This window comes from Zootoca vivipara, chromosome 8 (genome assembly GCF_965207765.1).
Source record: "Zootoca vivipara chromosome 8, rZooViv2.hap1.1, whole genome shotgun sequence".
Classification (NCBI taxonomy): domain Eukaryota; kingdom Metazoa; phylum Chordata; class Lepidosauria; order Squamata; family Lacertidae; genus Zootoca; species Zootoca vivipara.
The window spans coordinates 65,869,178-65,895,322 of NC_142591.1; the positions used below are offsets into that span (position 1 = coordinate 65,869,178).

The window sequence follows — 26,145 nt, forward strand, 5'->3', positions numbered from 1 at the left end:
TTCTCAGTTGCTTTCAGGTTTTTCTCCCCATTGTATCTGTCTTTTATTTTATTTTTTCTATTTCTGCATTCATTTGTATTGGTTACACTTATTACTTTTACTGTATTTGGTAAGAGAGAGAGAGAGAGAGAGAGAGAGAGAGAGAGAGAGAGAGAGAAAGAAAGAAAGAAAGAAAGAAAGAAGGTCAGTTTTGCAAAGCCCCCCGCCCCACCCCAGGTCTTTGCATAACCTAGCACTTGACAATGAATAGAATTGTTATTTATGGGCTTTGGGGCTACCGCAAGCCACTGGAATTTGTGCCACCTCTCACTTACCTGGCATGTTGTTGTTTTTCCCCTCAGCGCCTACGTGTGCACAAAAGAGAGTCACAATGTTGAAGCTGCTCAAACAGATTGCCATGAAGTTTCTGGCAATCCCAAACAACTTGCTTAAGACACCGGTGTGAGGGGCTGATATTGCTTGGAAACTAGCGCTGCAATACCTTTCCGTTTGCCTGCTTGCTTACCCTCTGCTCCTTCTGTGTAAGTTTTAATTTATTATTTTTATTATATTTATATCCCACAATTTTTCCAAAGAACTGAACTGCATGGCTCTCCCAACTTCTCATTTCATCCTTAGAACAACCCTGTAAGAGAGGTCAGGCTGATATACATTGATGGCTGGTTTAGGGTTTGATCCCTCGTCCCCCAGGTCCTAGTCCAGCATGCTAACCATTACATAACTCTGGCTTTCTTCTTCATTAAAAAGTAGCCGTCTATTACACACACAAAAATGTTTTTAAGTATTCAGTAATATTCCACCATTGCTAGGGGTCTGATGCTACAAGCCACTTTCATCTCAAAATTCCTCACACTCAGGGAAGTGGGGAGCATGGCACCTCCTTTTTCTCCATTTCTGCTTTATCCCAGCAAAGAAGGCTCCTACACAATAAATGCCACTTACCTCCAAGGGCAGCAGCATGGAGAACGGTGGATGAAACACTAGGCATCCCTTGTACTCCCCTGAAATCTAAAGTAAAGGAAATTAAACATTAAAATAATTACAAGATGAATCTCAAAACTATTAGCACCCACCTTGGTATTTCCACTTGGTTATTTGAACTGAGAAAAGCAATGACAAACCTAGACAGCATCTTAAAAAGCAGAGACATCACCTTGCCTACAAAGGTCCGTATAGTTAAAGCTATGGTTTTCCCAGTAGTGATGTATGGAAGTGAGAGCTGGACCATAAAGAAGGTTGATCGCTGAAGAATTGATGCTTTTGAATTATGGTGCTGGAGGAGACTCTTGAGAGTCCCATGGACTGCAAGAAGATCAAACCTATCCATTATGAAGGAAATCAGCCCTGAGTGCTCACTTTAAGGACAGATCATGAAGCTGAGGCTCCAATACTTTGGCCACCTCATGAGAAGAGAAGACTCCCTGGAAAAGACCCTGATGTTGGGAAAGATTGAGGGCACTAGGAGAAGGGGACGACAGAGGACGAGATAGTTGGACAGTGTTCTTGAAACCACAAACATGAGTTTGACCAAACTGCGGGAGGCAGTGGAAGACAGGAGTGCCTGGCGTGCTATGGTCCATGGGGTCATGAAGAGTCGGACATGACTAAACAACTAAACAACAACAACAATTTGAACTGAAGGACATCTAAAACCTGCCTATGGTGAGAACAGGATGAAAGACTAGATTGGCCTTTGACCTGATATATCTTATATTCCTATTACTTTTTGCCAGCCCTTCAGACCCCCCTTTCCCTTCTTGGAATTCCTGCGAGGTGGAAGTTTTCTATTGTAAGATTATTTAGACAGCAGACTGGTTTTGTTCCTTTTGGGATGGTACTTTCTGATTCCTCCTCTTGTTAAACATCCTTAATGTTTAACAACCCTATTAAATTTGGGTTTGACTGTGTGTTTTGATGTCCCAAAGATAAACTCCTCCATGTGCTAGCTCACTCTTTCCACACTAAGCATTTTGTTAAAGGGGAGGTAGATGACGCCAGTGGAAACTGGAAGTGTTTGCTAAATTCCCCCACCTCAACCTGCCTAGGCATTCAGATAATCTCAGATGCTCTCCCCTTCTGAGATGAGTCAGGCCACTATAAATGTCAGACAATTCCACTGAGATAAGAAATGGTTCCCGGAAACTGCATAAGTTCATGTGTCTGTCTGCAAACAGGAAAGGAAATCAGGCAGGCAAATACGATTGGTATTTGCTATCACCATTCCCCCCCCCCCCAGTCTGAAAATAATAAGGTAATGAATTACATAATCAAATTTGGCCACAGCAAACAGTGAGCTGAATATCAGACCCTGCAGAATCCGAACTGTAGCAGAACAAAACCAACACCGCATGCAACAGGTATGGGGTGGAATGGAAAACAATGTCTTTTTACATCCCTACACGCCGCGTCTGAGAAGACCAGCCTTTGTAGTGGAGACCTGCTTATGAAACTCCCTCTGCAAGGAGTTTCCTCTGGCAGCACCAAGCAGAGTCATTTTTTTACAGCACAAGCCTCTACATATTGACTCGAAAGTGAAGCCCCATTGAATTCAGTCAGATTTACTCCCGAGTAAATCCCACATAGGATTGCAACCTTATTTTCCCAGGCTGTTTCTGGTTTTTAAGTTCTGCATTTGAACTTCTTTGAACTTCTGCTTTCAATTGACGGGTTTTATTGTGATGCTATCTTATTCTGTTCTATTCTTGAGATTTTTATTGTTTTTATGTTTTGTTTGTAAACTGTCTTGGGAACCGTTTTTGCTGAGGGCAGTACAGAAGTGTTCCAGATAAATAAATATTGCTTCAGCTGGTTCCACTTCCACTTTTGGTAAGCTGTGTTGTCATTGCTGTTTGTTTTAGCTGTTCTGCTGCTGTTAACTAGTGCTTGTTTTTGAACTGCGGGTGGCGGCCATTTTAGGAGAGTTCAATTGATGCGCAACCACTGACACATGGGTCCTTTTGGACCTGGAAGAGGGAAGATTGGGGATGGAACGGGGTGGGGGGGTGGAACAGAACCCCCATGCAAAATGGTTGCTGCCTGTATTGGTTTTTATTATGATTGGTTTATACTTGCCCCAGGAATGGCATTACTGAAGGGCAAAACACATCATTCTGACATCAGGTGAAGTGACAGGTGAGCGGCCTCACCCCCTGTCAAACTTGACCCATGGATGTGGGGAGATAAAAATCTGGTCCCTTGGTCAGATCCTGTTCCCCACCCAATATAGATCTCAAAAGCTGCAATCCTCTGTACACTTTCTTAAGAGTTAGTCCCCCTGAAGACAGAGCAACTTAATTCTGAGTAAGCATGTATAGGGTTGCACTGCAGATAAAAACAGGCAAACATAAATATGCAAACAGCCATTAATTAACAAATGGTGATTTGCAGGATTTTGACAGGATCCGATATGCATCCAAGGCGCTATTGACCACAGTAGCCTAGAAGCATTCTGATATTCATCCAATGCTAGTCTTCTGCCATGGTTCCAATAAAAATGTCAGAGACTGACAGTGTACATATTTAGCCCTGCTCAAAGAATCTCAAAGGCTCTGGAGGAGTAATAGTGATTACCCAACACCTTATTTTTATATCAGTTCCCATCCCTGTGTGGCTCACTAACCCATAATCTAAAGCAATTTGTGGGCTGGGGGCAGGGTAGGGAAGACAGGGAAGAAAGGAAAAGAAATGGAATGTTAACATGATGTCTTACAAAGAGGATCAAATATGACTTTAAAGACAAATCAACCCTTTACCAAAATAAAAAAATGTTCCATATGGAGCAGCTCAACCATACAGGAGGAACCATAGCTTAGTGGTAAATAGGGATGGAGGAGAAATTTGATTCAGCAAGCATTTAAAACCAGCTCGTTCAAACTCACTGTTTCCAAGACAATATGGAAATCAAACAAAAGTACCCTTCGAAAATGCAATGCAGTTCTCCAACCAAATGACGTTTGCAAAAATGCTCATATTGGGGAAAATGTGCACAAAAATGATGACATTAGTGAAAATAACATACAAAATGCATTATATTAGGAGAAACTGCTTGCAAAAATGTGCACAATAGTCAAAAGTACATAGAAAAATGTATTTATTAAGAGAATATTGCATTAAAATGCTGATGAATTTTCATGCAAACTTTCTTTAAAATAAACCCACAAATGTGGAGGACTGAACTTAATATTCGAAAAATGAAAAATGGAGAAAACAAAAATGGACAGCTCCTTCCATCCCTAGCTGTAACATGCAGAAGATCCCAGATATGCCCCAACCTTCCCAGTTTAAAAAGCAACAAGTAGCAGGAGAAGAGAAAGGTCTCTATCATGGCAGATATTAGGTTAGGTGGACAAATAGTATGACAGCTTCCTATGTAGTCAGGAATGCAGATATGTGTAGGAAGTAAATTCCAAGGATATAAAATTGTTATTTAAACTTTTGGTATTATATGATTCTCACCATAGAGATGCATGGATAGGATGGTGCCCTATACGGGTCTTGATCAATAGTAGTGTCCAATTTACTACCAGAATCTCAGGATGTGCAGCAGTCTATTTTTTAAGACTATGGTATCTTTTGATACCCCTCCCAATTGCTAATTCCAGGGGGATGGGGGAGTTCACCTGAGTGCGGCTGCATGTTTTGCTTAATAACTTATCTATGTTGATGACATTACCTAGGACTGAAGATGACTCTGAAGGCCAAGGAGAAAAATGAACGTGGGAAGATGCCACAGGATGAGGAAAAGAATCCGTAGTAATCATACGCTGACTTAGCTTAGCTAAAGTAAACCAATCTCGCGTCTGGGTGACAGTAGCCTAAAAAATAGAACATTCAATGGTTTAAGTTTATTTCAGTGCAAACTTTTATAGGTTCAAAAAGAGGAACAGATTTGCAAAATTTCATTGCTTTGACACTTGTGTGAATAATCAAAGTAGAGGTTTACAGTATGAAGCTGAGATGACACATTGTAGAGCCCAATAACACAATACAGTGGTACCTTGGTTTAAGAACAGTCCTGTTTACGAACGATTCAGTTTACCAACTCCGCAAAACCAGAAGTAGTGCCCCAGTTTGCGAACTTTACCTCAGTCTAAGAACAGAATCTGAATGGTGGAAGGGCACCGGCGGCGGGAGGCCTCATTAGGGAAAGCGCGCCTCGGTTTAAGAACGGTTTCAGTTTAACAATGGACTTCCGGAGCGGATTAAGTTTGTAAACCGAGGTACCACAGTATGTGAATGTTTAAGCAGGTAAAGTTGTGTAAATGCAGTATATGCCAATTAAACTATACCGAAAGTGGTCAATGATAGCTACAGGTTACAATAAATAACACTACTGAGGTGTCTATCTGACAAAAATACATAGATCTGCATTGTGATGATAGGGAGCTTAATATTTGTATTCATCTTCTTAACTGTATCCCAGCATGTTGTATATGCACCAGTGAAGGGCATTCAATTCTATGTTCTTAAATCTGCATTGTTGTTGTTGTTTAGTCGTTTAGTCGTGTCAGACTCTTCGTGACCCCAAGGACCATAGCACGCCAGGCACTCCTGTCTTCTACTGCCTCCCGCAGTTTGGTCAAACTCATGTTCGTAGCTTCGAGAACACTGTCCAACCATCTCGTCCTCTGTCGTCCCCTTCTCCTAGTGCCCTCAGTCTTTCCCAACATCAGGGTCTTTTCCAGGGAGTCTTCTCTTCTCATGAGGTGGCCAAAGTATTGGAGCCTCAGCTTCACGATCTGTCCTTAAAGTGAGCACTCAGGGCTGATTTCCTTCAGAATGGATAGGTTTGATCTTCTTGCAGTCCATGGGACTCTCAAGAGTCTCCTCCAGCACCATAATTCAAAAGCATCAATTCTTCAGCGATCAACCTTCTTTATGGTCCAGCTCTCACTTCCATACATCACTACTGGGAAAACCATAGCTTTAACTATACGGACCTTTGTAGGCAAAGTGATGTCTCTGCTTTTTAAGATGCTTTCTAGGTTTGTCATTGCTTTTCTCCCAAGAAGCAGGCGTCTTTTAATTTCGTGACTGCTGTCACCATCTGCAGTGATCAAGGAGCCCAAGAAAGTAAAATCTCTCACTGCCTCCATTTCTTCCCCTTCTATTTGCCAGGAGGTGATGGGACCAGTGGCGATGATCTTGGTTTTTTTGATGTTGAGCTTCAGACCATATTTTGCGCTCTCCTCTTTCACCCTCATTAAAAGGTTCTTTAATTCCTCCTCACTTTCTGCCATCAAGGTTGTGTCATCTGCATACCTGAGGTTGTTGATATTTCTTCCGGCAATCTTAATTCCGCCTTGGGATTCATCTAGTCCAGCCTTTTGCATGATGAATTCTGCATATAAATTAAATAAGCAGGGAGACAATATACAACCTTGTCGTACTCCTTTCCCAATTTTGAACCAGTCAGTTGTTCCATATCCAGTTCTAACTGTAGCTTCTTGTCCCACATAGAGATTTCTCAGGAGACAGATGAGGTGATCAGGCACTCCCATTTCTTTAAGAACTTGCCATAGTTTGCTGTGGTCAATACAGTCAAACGCTTTTGCATAGTCAATGAAGCAGAAGTAGACGTTTTTCTGGAACTCTCTAGCTTTCTCCATAATCCAGCGCCTGTTTGCTATTTACGGAATTATACCAGAAAGATATGGAAGTCTCGTACACCCTAGGTAGTGTGGTTGCTGACCTTGAGCCAGACATCTTGGAGAGTGAAGTCAAATGGGCCTTAGAAAGCACTGCTAATAACAAGGCTAGTGGAAGTGATGATATTCCAGCTGAACTATTTAAAATTTTAAAAGATGATGCTGTTAAGGTGCTACACCCAATATGCCAGCAAATTTGGAAAACTAAGCAATGGCCAGAGGACTGAAGAAGATCAGTCTACATCCCATTCCAAAGAAGGGCAGTGCCAAAGAATGCTCCAACTACCACACAATTGTGCTCATTTCACACGCTAGCAAGGTTATGCTTAAAATTCTACAAGGCAGGCTTAGGCAGTATGTGGACCGAGAACTCCCAGAAGTGCAGGCTAGATTTCGAAGGGGCAGAGGAACCAGAGACCAAATAACAAACATGCGCTGGATTATGGAGGGATGACACAATTGTATTCTTCCATAGCTCTTGTGCCTTTAACATCATCGCAGCTAGAAAATGTTCAAGCTTTTCCAGCATCGCAATGCTGAGAAAACATAATCTAGTTACATTCCCCTGACAGAGTTGAAATTCCAAGAGTTGCCTAGGAGGAGGGATTGATTGTTAAACTACTCGGAGAACTGTAGCCCAGCGAGGGGAACAATTCTCAGCAAATTTAAGAAATTACACTTCCCAGGATTCTTTGGGAGAAATCACAATGGTTTAAAGTGGTTATGATACTGCTTTAAATGTAGAATGCGGGTGGAACCAAAGAGTCAAAGACTCTAAAATAAGGAACAGAACAATACACATATACAAATGACAAATAATCAGCAAAAAAAACTATTTTTAAAAGGGGGGTATCAAATAGATTACACAATTCTAAAAATAATAAATGCAACATAGTAAGACACAGATAGTCAACCTGTGGTCCAAAGTCTTAGCCAAATTTCATGCAGGTTGCAAGGAGAGATACAGCTGTACACATGGGGAAAGGCTATCCTGCACCTGTTTAAGTCACACGGCATCTATTTTACCTGGCCAAGAGAGACGTAGAACTTTTTCATAATTAAGTCATTTTCATTCTCTTCAGAGGCTTCTGAGGGTGGTAGGCTTTTGCTGAACCAAGGATAATACGTTTTATCTATAACAATGTTGACACCAGTTCTGCTCCACTCCACCTGCGATATCAGCTTAGCTAACCTACAGCGAGGTGACAAATATTGTATGTTTACTTAGATTATCTAACTGGTTTTAGCAGCAGCATTACTGTTCTCTTAAAGAAACAAAAATGTTAGGAGACACTTTAGCAAATGGCCTTGTCAGGATGCAACCCAGAGAACCCCTCCCACAATGCTTATTTCATAGCTGCCAAGTTTTCCCTTTTCTCGCGAGGAAGCCTATTCAGCATAAGGGAAAATCCCTTTAAAAAAGGGATAACTTGGCAGCTATGGCTTATTTCAGTCTACTGCCCGGTCGCTCATTCCTCCTATCTGCTAGGGAAAGCAGGGGATATTGTTTTTCACTATAGCAGACTAAGAAGAAGAGGTGTTAGGTGCAAGGACATGAAGGATTGCTGGGCTGGAAAAGCAGCAGATGCACCTAAATATGCATCTCTGGGAAGCTGCTAAAAGTGACAGAAGGATACCCTGTAAATACAGTGTGACCTTAGCCTCAGGTCATTCTGGAGATAGATTGCAAGTTAGCAGATTCCATCTGGGCTCTAATTGGTTTACAAACAAAATTACAGGTAGCACTGATGAAGGAGTCAAACCAGGATCAGTCAGTATGTATGGCCAGCTGGAACCCCATTGGCTCATGTCACCTGATCCCCCCCTGGGCTGAAAGCTGCAGTACATCCTCCAGTCCTCCGCTGGAGCTGTAGTGCCAGAGTATAGGCCTATGTTTCCCTCTGTTTGTCAGCTGCCCTGCTGATGCACTGAGTCAGGCACTCAGACCCTGCCTGCCAGAGTCCCCATTTAGAAACCTTTGGAGCACTAAACTGTAGCAATTAATTATTTTTAATTTTATTTACAATAAAATTGGACAACACACTCTCCCCCTTCAATGGAGATGTTCAAAGCAAAATAAAACAAATCCAATAAATTATAACAAGTAAAAACATTAAAAATAACAGCTCCTCCACACTAAAAACAGCTTTAGAAATCAAGGCGGGCAGAACCAACGCCAAACCGCATGGAAGCAGCTGTTCCGTTTGCCTTGATCTCCTTGTACTTATTGTAAAACAAATATATGTATTTTCTGCCATCAATCACTTCCATTTCCTCTATAGTTTTCTTGACGCCCCTGGCTACAGACTCTGTTTTTGTAAACTACCCTGGAAGCTCTGCTGAAGGGCAGTGTAGAAATATTTTTAAACAACTAAACAAACAGTGGCTAGATTCCCCCCCCCTAAAGAAAATAGTAGGTTAGAGGCATTGCTGCCCCTGGTGCTTGCACACAATTGCCAATCATCTGCCTTGCAGGTTTTATATTCGTATTAAAGGGACCCCTGACCATTAGGTCCAGTCGTGACCGACTCTGGGGTTGCGGCGCTCATCTCGCGTTATTGACCGAGGGAGCCGGCGTACAGCTTCTAGGTCATGTGGCCAGCATGACAAAGCCGCTTCTGGCGAACCAGAGCAGCGTATGGAAACACCATTTACCTTCCCGCTTGGAGTGGTACCTATTTATCTACTTGCACTCTGACGTGCTGCTCTGGTTCGCCAGAAGCGGCTTTGTCGTGCTGGCCACATGTCCTGGAAGCTGTACGCCGACTCCCTCGGTCAATAACACGAGATGAGCGCCGCAACCCCAGAGTCGGTCACGACTGGACCTAATGGTCAGCGGTCCCTTTACCTTTACCTTTAAACCATGCAAAGAGGATCTGCCACAAAATGAGGGAGGCTGAGGGAGGAAGCCCATGACCTAATGGCACACTCCCGCTTCTCTTAACCATGGTTAAGGAAGCTGCCTTACTATAAGACTACTGGTCCACCTAGCTCAGTCCTATCAACATTGACTGACAGCAGCTCTGCAGGGTTTCAGACAGGAGTCTTCTCCAGTCTTACTTGGAGATGCCAGAGTCTGAAGCTGGGACCTTCTGCATGATAGAACACATGCTCTACTGCTGAGCTACAGCACCCTCCCTCCCTGGATTATGTCTACACCTCCTCTTAGATTAGGGACAGGGAAACCTGTGGCCTGCCATAAATTGTTGGATTCCAGAGTATGCCTCTAAATGCCCATTGCTGGAAACCACGGGAGGGGAGGATGCTGCTGTGTTCTTGCATAGGCATCTGGGTGTCCACTGTGAGAACAGGATGCTGGAATGGTTGGTCCTTTGTCTTGATCCAGCAGCATCTTCTCACGTCCTTAACATTCATCAGCCCCAGACAACATCAGTGAAGATGGAAGCTGCAATCAAACAACATCTGGAGGGTTCCCCACCTCTGACTTAGATGCAGTTGCAATTTGTGTTTTAAAGAAAGGCACAGAGATATACGGAGCAGATCAGGCAAAATGAGCCACAGTGGGAAGGCTGCGGGAGAGATCTATTGATTAAACACATGCATACCAGTAAAGTTCGGTAATGATTAAATGTGGAACATCGTGTACAGGCGATAAATTAGGACTGCCTGTAAAAATTACAGAATGAGAGGCCATAAAAACAGCATCAGTTTCATTATTCACAGAAATCATTAAAATATGTAAGCTAGGCCAAAAGTATCTGAGAATTATTATCATATTTGTTCAAGAGAAATGTACAGCTTTAAAAACCTGCAATCCAATTAGAAGTTGCAGTACCTGTATTCAAAGTAACAGTCGCTCTCTAAAAACGATGGGAATCTCTCCTTCTTAATCCACGCAATAGCCTGCTCTCGGTCCAGACACTAACATACACACATAAAAACTTTTGTAAATTATCTTTCACTTCAGGTATCATATGCCATGTAGTCAATAAACAGATTTGCTTAGAGACTAAGGGAGCAATCCTAACTCCCTTCACCAGCAGTCTGGCAGGACTTTATGAAGCAGAGTGAGGCCATGGTGGAAGAGGGGGCAAGTCATAATTTGGCAGCAGTGGAGACAGCTTGAGATCCAAAGGTATAATTTGAAAATCATTGGATTTCAGAGGAATCCATACCCCACACGGTCTGTGGAGGAGATTAGAATAGGGAGAAGTGGTCCTCTGCTCCACACCCTGCTAGACACCCCCCACCCCACCCCACTGGCACAGAGCTCCCTATCTTTCACCTGCCAAAAGCTCTGAAACAGCAGTCTAATTGAATGCATCTTCTGTTTGACAGCTGTCCAGTCCAAGACTGGTTTAAGAATAAATAAAAATTAAAAAAGGAGAGAGGGAGCTTTAAAGTTGCCCATTGACAGCAACACTAGGACAGCAGACTGAGCAGCAACACGTGTCACAAGTCTCCCCCATCAGAGTGAGATAGAACACATTCCTATTTAAATTATAGTTATCATTTCTAAATTCACATCTCTATATATGAATCACCACATTCAAATTGGTGGAGTATTTTGTCTCCTTTTTTGTGATGTTGCAGTTAATCATGCATGCCTTCTTTGAAATGCAGGGTGAGCTGAAAACAACATGCTAGAGCAGGGATGGGAGAACACCTTCTGGCTGGTGGACCAGATCCTTATCTTCCCAACTCTGGCAGGCCAAATATGACAGGTGCTTGGGCCCATCTACCTGTCAGTCATCTAATGTCACCATGATACCAGATGACACTGCACTTTGAAGCCCTGGTTGTCGAGCGCAGCACAGGGCTGTTTAAAAGCCCTTTTGGAAACAGCTCCATGCTGCTCTTTGAATCTCTGAAAGCCAGACTTTTAAATAGCAATGCAGGGATATTTGCAAAAGGGCTTTCAAACAGTCCCACACTGATTCCGAAGCAGTACCCAGCAGTACTGTAGTCTCAATTCATCAGCTGGTGAATGAAGACTTCGAATCTGCTCTCTGCAAGGGTCTGAGCAGGATTTCATTCCCACCCTTCAGCTGAGCGTTTATTTATGTATTTTTATTTAATGAAGTATTTCTAATTTGCACTTTCACGAAAGTATAACAAGACAGTATATAGCTCACAATATATATAATGAAATCAGTAAAAGCTTAACTAAAAATATCAATAAAACATCAGTGAATATGGGTTAGTGAAAAATAAAAAAAGGCCTGTCTAAACAATACAGTTTCAGAGGATATCTAAAATAAGGCAGGGCTGGTTCCTGAACCTCTACTGACAGGGAGCTCCACAGGGCAGCAGGGTCTGTCACATTAAAGGCTCCATCCATAGTAAAGGCCAAGAAAACCTCGGGGGTGTGGGGGGAACCACCAGAAGTGCCCCATCAGAGCAGTGATCAAGGTGGAGCATAAGGAATCAGACAGTGCTTAAGGTATTTTGGTAGGTTGTCTAGGACTTTGTAAGTAAACACAAACACCACAAGCCCTTTTACATTTTCATTAATAGTCACCGCATTGGCCCGAAATTGCTTCTTTGTGTCTATTCTAAGTGGCAAGGAATTGTTCCCAAAGGAAATAGTGAAATTCAAGAAGCCCTGCTACTTGGCAACCTTCATTTGGTTCTATAGGGTTGTGTGGGAAGCATGCTCCCTGGTGCCCCTGAACATCTGCAGAGGAGAGGGGGGAAGCCTCACTCTAAACAACGTCCCAGAATAATGAATGCTGATGTTGGCCATGGATCACATAATACTTTTTGCAGAGGCAAAGGATGTCTGTTCTTCTCCTGTTAGAATATGCCCCCTATGGTTTACTGATAATGGTTCCTGGAAAGACTGAAGACCGCTTCTTTATTTTGGCCAATTTTTCTGGATGTAAGAAAATAAATTTGTAATTATTTATGTTCAGCTGAAACAAATTCCAGCCTTTTGTCTGCAGTGTTCCTGAGAAAAGATGATAATGCCAAAGTCAGATTTATCATGCTAAGGGAAAACAAACGTCCAAAGTTATGTTCTAAATTTAATAATATGGTCATCCTATGCATGTTTAACTGTTCACTGGGGTCTATTCCTTTGTAAGCCTATTTGGCATTGCACTGAAAGTGTTGTTGTTGTTGTTAAGCAGATTATAAGGGCAGCCATCCTATTAAATAAATATTAAGCCCTTATCACACAGCAAATGCATATGAAAGCTTGAAAGGAGAGGGTGAGATCGTGTCCACCAGTGCCCCCTTTCATTTCCCTGCATTCCTCCAGTGGGGATGTGCAAAGCATAATACGTAAAACTGTAAACATAATACTGTATGGCAGGCTCTATGATCATGCAGGGGGCAGCCCTTGGTAATATAGCACCCAGTGCAAGGCCAAAATTTGATACCCCAGCCCCAGCCCTGCCTTCCTAAAGCCACCAATTGGTTAAACACAGGACCCCACCAATTGGATAAATATTTTGGAATTGCTAATATATAGCACATCGTATTGGGTTAATACCTCTTAAATGCATAAGAACAACAATAAAAATAACAGCACCAATCATCATCTTACCATTGTGGAATAATTCGGGTCAAAATTTAACACTGGTGGGGGAGGGGGAACAGGTCTGAGGTCTGGAATTTCTTGCTTTGCTGGCCTTATGACATCGTAAATGGGATTCCGAGGTTTCTTTTCACGCAACATCTTTTTCAGCTGGTTTTCCAGATGCTGTGGGGCATCGGTAGTAACTTCAAAAACGCCAAAGTCAGGATTAAACTTAACTGGCTCTGCAAAGGTCTACAACAACAAAACGTAAAGATTATAATAATTATCACGGCACTGATCGGTTGCAGTACAGCTGTGTATTGGGGGGTGTTCCTGAGGATGGAAGTCCAGCTGCTTACTTACCTGAGTGCAAGTTCTCTGGAGTTCGGTGGGACTTACATTTGAGTAGGCTTGTATAGGATCGGGCTTTCTTTCTATTCCTTTCAACCCATGTGATGTAGTCATTTGCATTCTGGATGGGTTTCTCGCTGATTTTTTGTTGTTGATGGCATTAGGTTTTGCTTTAGAACATTCTGAGATTGTGACCCTTCACCGGGGATATGGAACCTGTGGGCCTCCAGATGTTGCTGGACACCCCCAGTTCCCATAATCCCTGACCCTTCACCATGATGGTTGGGGCTGATGGGAGCTGGAGCCTAGCTACACCTGGAGGCCCACAGATTCCACTTCCCCCTGCCTTTCACCTTCTAAACTTACTAGAAAGATCTTTCGTGCACTGTCAACATAGAAACCTTACTGGTTATGGGCATCTGGTGGCTGGTGACCCTCCTTCTCCTCCCTTCTCGTTTATGTTATTTTGACATTTCTTAACTTTGGGTAGGCGGGAACCTAATTATACAGTATTTGCAACGTAAGAATTTAAAGTTTCCTGCAGTTATTTAAAGAGGAGAGAAACACAAATAATAACAATAAATTCCAAATCGTTGAACCCTTGCTAGTTTATATGAGCATGCAAATGAAGCACGTAAATTCCATAATCTGGAGCTATTTGAATAGACACTAGATAATTTTAGCTGTACAATATTTACATAGAAAACTAACCAAGGATAACATTAATTAATCACTTGTATCTATTTTTAATTCAGTCCCTAGCTGTAGAGCCCAAGGGCCCATTTTCCAACATGCATTCCAATTAGCAAAATTGAAAACATCTGGTTCCTTTAATGTAGTTAAAAAAAGATGCCAATAACAATGTTTTAAATATAAATCGTATTGTCATTTTGGATGCTTCACCACCAATCACTTACATGATATATACAGGAATGGAATGAAACAACCAATTGCCTTCGCCAGTATGATTAGCACCAAACTACTAAGTTAATCAAAGGCACATTCCCGAATTCAACAACTGACTTCACTCTTCTGAACTGGGCCTCACACATGCAAAAGGGTTCAGTGGTATTGGACGAGACGCCTCACATTTTGCATCCCAGAGCATTGCACAAGCATGGCTGAACATATGAGTAGAACAGTGATGATCACTTGGTTGACTGACAGTTGGGGGAACTAAACCCATCTCTGCCCCCCTGGTGTATGGCTTACTGTGACTACGTGAATATGCTGGCTCCCAAAGAGGAGCTCACGTTCACTTTCCTCCTGCCTGGGCTTTTTACGTCAGTGTGGGATGCCTGCTAAGCCAAGATTTGACTTAGTGTATCAACTACACACGAGATCATGGTTAAGGTCTCCCTTTCTTAATCATGACCAGTAAACATATGACGAACCTTGGGTACAGATTGCAGTTAAGGAAGAGAGACCTCAACCATAATCCCAGGTTTAGACAACAAACTAAAACAAACCTTGGCTTAGCTGACATGCCCCAATGAACCAAAAACCAAGGGAGGAGCAAAAGGGCTATGATCTCCTCCCCAGGAGCTAGTGCATTTCAGTTAAGCCACCTGGCTAAACAAACCATGGCTTAGCATTATGCTCAAGCCACACCTATGAATAAAATTACTAAAAAGATCTCTATGCAAGAAGTGCCACTCTTCTCCCCCTTAGAAGTAGGCCATCCAACGACCACCATACCACTGAAATCCCCCACTATATAAAAATCACAATGTATTGGTTAATTTTGTCAGATGATCACTTCTGGCATCTATGTAGGCTAGCAACAATTCTTTCTCCTCAAGCGCATGCTTCCTGGGGTAGATGACATTCAGCCCAATGCTATTCCTTAATTTAACCTCTTGCCTACATAGTAATGCTGGGTCCTGTTTCTAGGCAACGGCTGCATAAGCACAACAAAGATAAAAGGCCAAATTGTAATGGTGTTTTAACAGGGGCGTCACATTCTTCCCGAGTAACTCGTGTGATGAGCTGCAGGAGAGTCAAACTGGAAATATAAAAATGTTCACATTAACCACATTAATGTTGACAAGAGAAAACCCTCCTGAGAAAATCAAATCATGATGAGGTCAGGATTTCTCAACAGCCACGTTCCATTTTGTTGCTTTGACATGCATTGTAACATTGTTCTCTCAACCTGGAAACCCACTGGGGTTTCCCGCATGAGATAATTCTTACAAAGTCAACATTCTCTCTGTGATATTTTCATGGGCAACCAACTATGTGTGCTCACACTTCGGAAATGCAGTTTAGAATCTGCAGTGACCTGGAGGCAAGCGGGAAGGGCTATTCCACTTCACCTATTCCACTTCAAGAATACAGACGTCACCCTATTACCCTATATTATCTCATAAACCAGTTAATATTCACAGTTAAGTGTTTAAGGAAACGTTTATATAAACATACTTACGGGGAGATTCAAGAATTCATTAAAGAAGTCTACAAGCATATCATCGGTTGCTAAATAATCCTCCTGCAAGGGCCAAAAAGAACAAAACTATTTGATGTGATGAAGCAAGAGCAGTTTACATCTAACAGGAGTAGGGATGTTGGGGAATTGAAAAGGTAGCAAAAATTGCTGCAGCGTGCACTTTCTTCAGGAATGGAAATCAGTTAAATATGATTTGTATTTGTTCACATTGTTGTTTCAAGTCTGCAAACTACATGTGGTTAATTATTTTTATAATCGGCTTTTACATTTCCTTTGCACTGAATAACAATACCCCGCCCATCTCACTGGGTTGCCTCAGCCACACTCGGCATCTTCCAATAAAATATAAAAGAGCACAACAAAACATCAAATATTAAACGCTTCCGGAAACAGGGCTGCTTTTAGATGTCTACGAAACAAATGCAAGTTATATAATTTACATTCAACAGTTGGCGGCAAAACTAATAATGTAAAATTTGGTTCAACAGAAACAGTGCAGATTGTGATGAATGTAGGTTGGAGTGGAAATTGCTGCCTTCTTAGAGGGGTTGGCAATTTCCATACTGTCAGTTTGCTGTTTGTGAATTGTTTTCAACTTTCTTTACAGGTAGATAGGAGGCTGCCACACCAGGTGAGACCGTTTGTCCATTTAGTTCAGTATTGTCAGACTAAACCAGGCATCCCCATACTGTGGCCCTCCAGATGTTTTGGCCTACAACTCCCATGATCCCTAGCTAACAGGACCAGTGGTTGGGGAAAATGGGAATTGTAGTCCAAAACATCTAGAGGGCCGAAGTTTGGGGATGTCTGGACTAAACCATACTAGATTAGAAGGATAAATTATCTGGCCCAATATACGGCCAGCAGCTGCTTACTGGACATTTACTACAGGACATTTACTACTACCTTGTTCGCTCACATTTTATGAAAGATTCTCCTCTCATGGTTTCTTTTTTATTATTTATTTTATGATTTTCAGTTCTATACATTCCAGTAATTTTATAATCATTTTAACATTTCAAAACTTGACTTCCTTCCCTCTCTTTCTGTGGTTCCTTAAATTTATTTTTAATATTTTCTGCATATCCAAATTACGGTAGCTTAATTCATCTACTTTAAATATATACTCATAAAACTGCAGGTTATTACAATAATCCTGCCAATGTTCTTATCTGTTTACAGTTCTTTTTGTAAATATTCAATAAACCATTTCCATTCTTTTATAAAAAGTTTGTTATCTTGATTTCTTATTTTTCTGGTAAGTTTCGCCATTTCTGCATATTCCATAAGCTTTTGTAGCCATTCTTCTTTCACTGTATCCATTTCGTATCCATTCCTTTCCATTTGTGGCCTCTCCTCTCATGGTTTCCATCTTGTTTCCATTTTTAACTAAATGCAGTAGCTGTGCAATTCCCTCACATGGCTGTTGCTAGTTACAGGTGCTACTGAAGGAATTTTTTTATTATGGCTGTTGCTGATTGCTCTAGCCATTTTCATTCTCTGTGGTCTGCTTCTCCTCTCTAGGAATCGGCTCCATCACTTTAGCTCTTCGCTCTTCAAATAGAATTGCCCTGATACCTTTCTCCTCTGCCCCTCTGAAGTAGGGGGCAATTGTGATGGGGAATGCAGTGAGGGTGTATTTAAATACCCTTTCCCCACACACAATGGTCTCAATGAAAATCATGCCTCCCTCAAACATTTGGGGTTGAGGAAATTGGGGGGGGGCTACTCACTTGGTGACTATTACGGTAGAAGTGTGACAGAACAGTTCCCATTCCAGCTAAAAAAAGGAAAGCTGGAAAGGGGTTGATCATTAGGTTAGGATTGCTTGGGAGTGGGGCAGCAGCAGCCTCTATCCCTTTTGAGCCCCTCAGCTGTTCCTCTCTCTTAGCACCAACTTGTCTACTGCCTCAGACAGCAAAATGCCTTGGACTGGCTGGCCCTAATGATTGAGTGCTGCTAAACCGTCCACATCTGGAAGTACTCAGGGTCTCTAGCACAGGTCTGTCCTTGCTATCTGATCCTTATAACAAAAGGAATCAGGGCTCTCCAGGGGCCTTCTACATTCAAAGCATGTGTTCTACCACCCAACCAAAAGTCCTTCTCCCAATGACTAGAATTATGGCATGTTTCTCCGGACAATCCGTTCAGAGAAATTACCCACCTGCACCTGAAAATAACTACCTTTAAAATAAAGGACATTGGAATTATTATCAGAAGGCAACTATATTCATCTTCCTATTTCAATTTCTCATACCTACCTAAAAACATCTGGGCCACAATGGTGCCAGATGCTGGGATTTAGAGGTTTGCACGAACCTCTAGTTCCTAAACTAGAAATTTTAAGATTGAGGATAGGGCCTATCCTGCTCAGAGGCAGATTTAGGGGAGTGCGACTGGTTCAGTCACACTGGATGTCAAGCCTTGAAGGTGACCCGGAAACTACACTTAATCCAGAATGCGGCAGCTAGACTGGTGACTGGAAGCGGCCGCTGAGACCACATAACACGTCTTGAAAGACCTACATTGGCTCCCAGTACGTTTCCGAGCACAATTCAAAGTGTTGGTGCTGACCTTTAAAGCCCTAAATGGCCTCGGTCCAGTATACCTGAAGGAGCATCTCCACCCCCATCATTCTGCCCGGACACTGAGGTCCTGTACCGAGGGCCTTCTGGCGGTTCCCTCGTTGCAAGAAGCCAAGTTGCAGGGAACCAGGCAGAGGGCCTTCTCGGTAGTGGTGCCCGCCCTGTGGAACGCCCTCCCAACAGATGTCAAAGAGAAAAACAGCTGCCAGATTTTTAGAAGACATCTGAAGGCAGCCCTGTTTAGAGAGGCTTTTAATCTTTAATAGATTATTTTATTTTATTTTTCTGTTGGAAGCCGCCCAGAGTGGCTGGGGAAACCCAGCCAGATGGGTGGGGTATAAATAAATTATTATTATTATTATTATTATTATTATTAGCACAGCAACTATAATTTAGTATGTAGAGCGAGAAGCTGGGGGAACCAAATTTTGGTGCCACACAGGCACTACTGAAATTTGAGTGCCCAAAGTCTGCTACTGCCCTGGTGAGCTACTGTGAGCTGCATATAGCTCTCTACGCTCTCTTTCAATTTCAGAAGGGAACAGGAGCCTCTGTGAAGCATAAGCCTGGGATTGGCAGGAAGTAAAAAGCCTGGCTCAGCCAGGTCTAGTCTTAAGATCAAGCCTGGTAGAAGACAGCAGCACATTTTCAGCATGCAGTTTCCCGGTCAGGCCACTGACTTCAGAATGTCAATAACTGGATTGAGGTACAATCGCCACAGCCCCATCCTGGCCTTGACATCCCCATTGCAAACACATTTCTCACGTGATTAGATAATGATGATCTCAAAGCGTAACAATCTCTGTGTAAACCTCTGAGATTAATGGGCTTCACACAGCAGCACACTAAAACAGGCAATGATCTGAGTCTTAAATGCTTAGTTGTGTTTTGCATGAAAAATTATTAGAAACAGGCCACAGTCAATAAACTGCCATATTTCATGTTTATTCAGTCATCATATGCAGATAGTTTAGAAATCACCCCATTGCAGATGACTGGATTTGAAAAATTAACAAGAAATGCAGATTTTTCTGTCCCCAGGGAACTGTATAAAACAAATCGCTTCTTAATAGAGGAATTAGAAACCCTTTAGAAATATGCAGACGTGTGCTTTTATTTGGCCATAACCATGTTATTTAGGGGACTAAAATATGGGTAAGAAATATATACAAATTGTATCAATTAAGATATTTTACTACATTTTACACACATTTAGCATATTAATGGAATTATCTTTTATTTTTTAATATAAACAAAACTTCCCCATAGATTGTTAATTGTTATTCCCCTTTTAAAAATCCACCTTTACTCCCCTTGCAACAATGGCAGCATCAGAGGGGGGGAAATAGAGAGAAGGGGAGAGAAGGAATAAAGTAGATTTTGGAGGGAGCAATTCCCAATTCACATCTTACAATTTAAGGCTTAATCTTCTCAGATGAAAACAGCTGCAGATATCACGTCAATGTGTTTCACAAGTTACTCAAAATTCCATAAGAATTAGATTTGAGCAATTACGTTTTGAACCGAAGCCTTGAAACTTCTAATTTAAGATTCTGTTTATCTTTGGATTTAGTTGTTGTCCCTTGGTGCTGGTAGAAACACAAATCTTTTTTTTCTGACTAAAGAACAATCCTGGGAAACCTTGATCCATCTTGTACAAATACGTTTGCTTTTAACAATTGTATGACAGAAGTTCAACAGGAGGAAGTTATTGCTAACACTTTATGTTACACTGATGGGAAACGTCCCTGGGAAGTCTTGCGCAACAAATCCATTTCCCTAAAAGACTGGAGTCTTAAAATAAGAAAAGTGATGAGGAAATACACTTGGAATTGTGAGTAGCACTTGCTTTGACACAAGGTCATCTAATCTTCCTGCAAATCAGAACAAATGCTTAATATAAACAGGTCATCTGGAAGCGACTGCAGTTTGGGATATTGTTACCTCCCTTCTCTTCCCTATTGCGTAAAAACTCATCCAAGGGTCGTTGTGTCCTCATCTCAGGCAGATTTAATAACAGAGTGCTTCGAACCCTTTGATAATACAGCACTTAGTACATTCTGGATCAGTCCTGGCTGTGCCTACAGGGAGCTATCCCACCTTTCTAGAACTGAGGCAAAATGTACCAAGTATTTTATCAATAATTTTGCTATTTTTTTGCCTGAGCCTTGAGTTTGAGCTAGCAGCAAAGACAAGTAAAAGCACTAGAAACGGACTATCTCCTCTTCAAGGATGTAAGATAGCAGAGACTTCTATTCTGACCTGTATTCATCTTAATCAGTACTGTTTCCTTTCCGCTGCATTTGGGTTTCTGCCAAATGCTACCATACTCATCTCACTGTCCACTATTTAACATAAATTGTATCAGTTAGGTAACTATTCATGTAACTTACCGGTATATTCATTTCCATGTAAAGGAAACATCAAAACAACATAAAAATGACTTAATCATTAATTATGCATCATTTGCAGACTTCAAAAAAACCACAACAACCAAGTGAATGAATACTGATCGTATTCACTTGACTGATTTCCACTCCTGACCATAGATGAGCTTCTTAACTGTAGCTATTTCCATTTCCAATTTCATTGGAATTCTCTGACATCCCTAGCTAACTGGGGAGAGGGCTCAAAGAACAGGTAAGTCAATTTTCATGGGGACTTGCTCGCCTTGTGATGCCATCTATACCTTGCAAAGATAAAGGGGAAAGAAAAACCTTACTATATTTAAGCCTATACAAAAAGTGGGTGGGCAAAAGAAAAATGGGAAAGTGTTGACAGGGCCAAGCTCTTAAAGCCGCAATGTAACAACACTATGAGAGCTACATGTTTAAGGGAAATGATGGATGATATTAACATGCAGCATTTCAGCTGCAGTTACAACCTAAACCTTTGTTATCTTATCTTATTTCAGGGCCCACCCTATTCCCATGATTGTAATCCAATTGTAATCTGTTTAAACTGTTTTTAATTTTGAACTTTAAATTGCTTTAACCTGCCTTGGGACCTGCTGGTGAAGAGCAGGTAAAATTAAAATTTAAAAAATGTGTGCCTAAGGTTGCAATCCTATACATGTTTACTGGAAGTAAGTCCCACTGAAATTCTGAATAGACAAGAATAGGATTGCACTGCAGGTATGTGTCTAGTAATTAAATGCATATCTGGCAAACCTTTAATTCACAGAATCAGAGTTGGAAAAGACCACAAGGGCCATCCAATCCAACGCCCTGCCAAGCAGGAAACACCATCAAAGCATTCTTGACATATGCCTGTCAAGCCTCTGCTTAAAGACCTCCAAAGAAGGAGACTCCACCACACTCCTTGGTAGCAAATTCCACTGCCGAACAGCTCTTACTGTCAGGAAGTTCTTCCTAATGTTTAGGTGGAATCTTCTTTCTTGTAGTTTGAAACCATTGCTCCGTGTCCGCTTCTCTGGAGCAGCAGAAAACAACCTTTCTCCCTCCTCTATACGACATCCTTTTATATATTTGAACATGGCTATCATATCACCCCTTAACCTTCTCTTCTCCAGGCTAATCATACCCAGCTCCCTAAGCTGTTCCTCATAAGGCATCATTTCCAGGCCTTTGACCATTTTGGTTGCCCTCCTCTGGACACGTTCCAGCTTGTCAGTATCCTTCTTGAACTGTGGTGCCCAGAACTGGACACAGTACTCCAGGTGAGGTCTGACCAGAGCAGAATACAGTGGTACTATTACTTCCCTTGATCTAGATGCTATACTCCTATTGATGCAGCCCAGAATTGCATTGGCTTTTTTAGCTGCTGCATCACACTGTTGACTCATGTCAAGTTTGTGGTCTACCAAGACTCCTAGATCCTTTTCACATGTACTGCTCTCATGTGAAAAGAGCAGTAATTAATATACAAATTAGTATGCTTTTGTTAGTTTAATTAGTCGGTAATGCAATTTATCCTATTGTCCTAATTTTGAAATTTGTCCTAATTTTGAAATTAATATCCCCTCTGCTTTGTAATTTAAATTTTCTTACATCTGGGGTCTAATCCTATACCAATTTACTAAGGAGTAAGTTCTATTGGACACAATGTGACTTACTTCCAGGAAAATATGCATAGGAAAGTGTGCACCATTATAAAGAAAATTATAATAATTTTGAAATAATATGTTTAAAGAAATCTTTTTTCCAATTTCTATCCCTGTCTTGTGATATAAGAAGCTAATTTTCTTGGTTGAGTGGATGACAACTAATAGGGAGTGGAGTGTGAGGTTTTGTTGCTCCTCTGTTCCACTCTTGCTTCACTTAAGTAATTGCATGACATATAGCAATTATATTTATATCATATTTATATTTATAATTACAGGTAGGTAGCCGTGTTGGTCTGGATCGAAGTAAAATAAAAAAATTCCTTCAGTAGCACCTTAAAGACCAACTAAGTTTTTATTTTGGTATGAGCTTTCGTGTGCATGCACACTTCTTCAGATACAGTGAAATGGAAGTTTCCAGGCACTTATGTAGAGAAGGGGTGGGGAGGGGTGGGGATGGGGAGGGGGGATCACTCAGAAGGGTGGTGGAAATGGGTGATTGACTGACTGATAGCTGTTGATGACCGCAAACGACTGCAAATGGTTTTGCATGAAAAAGCAAGGGTTGAGATGGCTGAAGATCGCTTATCATGTATAATGAGATAAGAACCCGATATCTCTGTTCAAACCAGGTCCCTCCATGGTTTTGAGCTTGGTGATAAGTTGCAATTCAGCAACTTCTCTTTCCAGTCTATTTCTGAAATTCTTTTGTAGTAAGACAGCTACTTTGAGATCTTGTATAGAATGTCCTGGGAGATTGAAGTGTTCTCCTACTGGTTTTTCTGTCTTCTGGTTCCTGATGTCAGATTTATGTCCATTTATCCTTTGGCGTAGGGTTTGGCCTGTTTGTCCAATATAGAGAGCTGAAGGGCACTGTTGGCATTTGATGGCATACACAATGTTAGAGGATGAGCAATTAAATAGTCCTGAGATGGTATGTTGGATGTTGTTGGGGCCAGTAATGGTGTTGTCTGGGTGTATGTGGCAGCAAAGTTGGCATCTGGGTTTATTGCAGGCTCTGGTACCAGTGTCCATGTTAAGTCTGGTGGTTGTATTATTGTGGGTGAGGAGTTGTCATGCAATTACTTAAGCATCTGTTCCAACTCTACAGACAGAGAATCTCACCTAAGAGATCTACAGCAAACCTTTTTAGAACTAAAATATCCACCTGATGAAGTTAAACAACAGATCAACAGAGCCAGACAGATACCTAGAGAACCTGCTGCAAGACAGACCCAAAAAAGAAAATAACAGAACACCACTAGTCATCACATACAGCTCCCAAGCTAAAACAGTACAACGCATCATCAGAGATCTACAGCCTCTCCTGGACAATGACAGCTCCCTTTCTCAAGCTCTGGGAGGAAGACCTTTCATTGCCTACAGACAGCCACCCAATCTTAAACAACTCCTCACCCACAATAATACAACCACCAGACTTAACATGGACACTGGTACCAGAGCCTGCAATAAACCCAGATGCCAACTTTGCTGCCACATACACCCAGACAACACCATTACTGGCCCCAACAACATCCAACATACCATCTCAGGACTATTTAATTGCTCATCCTCTAACATTGTGTATGCCATCAAATGCCAACAGTGCCCTTCAGCTCTCTATATTGGACAAACAGGCCAAACCCTACGCCAAAGGATAAATGGACATAAATCTGACATCAGGAACCAGAAGACAGAAAAACCAGTAGGAGAACACTTCAATCTCCCAGGACATTCTATACAAGATCTCAAAGTAGCTGTCTTACTACAAAAGAATTTCAGAAATAGACTGGAAAGAGAAGTTGCTGAATTGCAACTTATCACCAAGCTCAAAACCATGGAGGGACCTGGTTTGAACAGAGATATCGGGTTCTTATCTCATTATACATGATAAGCGATCTTCAGCCATCTCAACCCTTGCTTTTTCATGCAAAACCATTTGCAGTCGTTTGCGGTCATCAACAGCTATCAGTCAGTCAATCACCCATTTCCACCACCCTTCTGAGTGATCCCCCCTCCCCATCCCCACCCCTCCCCACCCCTTCTCTACATAAGTGCCTGGAAACTTCCATTTCACTGTATCTGAAGAAGTGTGCATGCACACGAAAGCTCATACCAAAATAAAAACTTAGTTGGTCTTTAAGGTGCTACTGAAGGAATTTTTTTATTATATTTATAATAACTCCCTGATTCATCTATAAACTGAGGGCAGGAGGAAAAAAATGTTTACTTACAAACTCATCATCTCTTATGCTGGGGGGCACTGAAACACAACACAAAAAGAGAAAGGGAATAAAAGTTATTCAGCCAAAGCATTTTTCATTTGTTTTCAATCTTACCAGAGATCAATGATCACTAACTATGCAAATGTCGTTGTGAATATTGCGAACAATGTACATTTTAGAACCAAGAACCCATTTACATATCAAAAAAGCAGCTATTTCACAATTTTTAAATAAATATATTCCTGATTATTTGCAAGATACAGACTGATATACTTGTTTGTAAAGGACAATAAGGAGGCGGTGGAGATATAGATTATTTTGGGGGACTCATTCCCATATTGGGGACCTCACTGAGGCCCTTTTCAGGATGTTTGGGTGTGTAAATTTAGCCTTGGTAACTGTCATCAGCTCGTTTCTTGTATATTTAAGAGCAGTTTGTTTTGCAAATACAGTATTAACATATCATCTGCTTATTAGCTCTATATACCACCCACACACAAAAAAGTTTCACCTGCTGATTCCTGCATGTGAAGCTGCAGCTAAAAGCAAAGGAACCATTTTGGAATGAGTTTGTTTTCTAGCTAGTGGCCAATTCTAATGCATTATTCCAAAAATTGATGTACAGAAGTGAAAACATGTAGTGGGCCTAAGCAATAAAAAGAACAACGGTTTCCTGAAATATACTTTAGGGAAATGACAACTGAATCTGCCAACTTATGAGTTTGCAGTATCCACCTATAAGATGCACAGACACTTGATAATTTGATTTGTGGCATCAAAATTAAAAGCAGAAGGCTTTTAAGAACATTTGCCAATGCATGTTGAATAATCCTCATTTCAAGCGCCATAGATGAATTCACTAAATCCTTGTCTAGGACTTAGTGCAGACTTAGGCAACCTTGGCTCTCCAGATGTTTCGGAACTACAACTCCCATGATCCCTAGCTAACAGGGCCAGTGGTCAGGGATCATGGGAGTTGTATTTCCAAAACATCGGGAGAGCCAAGGTTGCCTATGCCTGACTTAGTACATTCAAAATCTAATGGGTTCAACTCCTGGATGAATCCTGCTAACAGAGGCAATCCTGGATGGCCGATACAGTGGATACAGAACTGGACTCTAACCCAGGAACCTTTAAAACAGGTGCAGCTAACCTGTGGGCCACAACTTCCAACATCCCTGAGCATTGGCCATGATGACTGAGACTGATGAGTGTGGGTGCAACAACACCTGTAGGACCTTAGTTACCCCTGCTAACTAGGCTTTTCCCTGCACAGCCTCAGTATCTGACCCTGTGCAATAAGTCACAGGTTAATGCAGGCCCGGGTGGAAAGAGCAATGT

At 41.7% G+C, this 26,145-nt stretch overlaps 1 protein-coding gene across 3 annotated transcripts in view; it reads right to left on the reverse strand.

Annotated features, from left to right (window-relative positions):
- Positions 1-26,145, reverse strand: part of RGS22 (regulator of G protein signaling 22) — an 80,528-nt gene that overhangs the window by 53,666 nt on the left and 717 nt on the right. For 2 of the 3 annotated variants that reach the window (XM_088675741.1, XM_060277686.2), the window contains exons 2-9: positions 24,814-24,842; positions 15,911-15,973; positions 13,159-13,383; positions 10,444-10,529; positions 7,674-7,839; positions 4,673-4,814; positions 943-1,008; positions 315-344 (exon numbers count right to left, since the gene is read on the reverse strand). In XM_088675741.1, coding sequence (XP_088531867.1) covers positions 315-344; positions 943-1,008; positions 4,673-4,814; positions 7,674-7,839; positions 10,444-10,529; positions 13,159-13,383; positions 15,911-15,973; positions 24,814-24,842 — 807 coding nt within the window. The remainder of the gene's footprint in view (positions 1-314; positions 345-942; positions 1,009-4,672; positions 4,815-7,673; positions 7,840-10,443; positions 10,530-13,158; positions 13,384-15,910; positions 15,974-24,813; positions 24,843-26,145) is intronic. The other variant, XM_088675740.1, reaches the window with a different exon arrangement.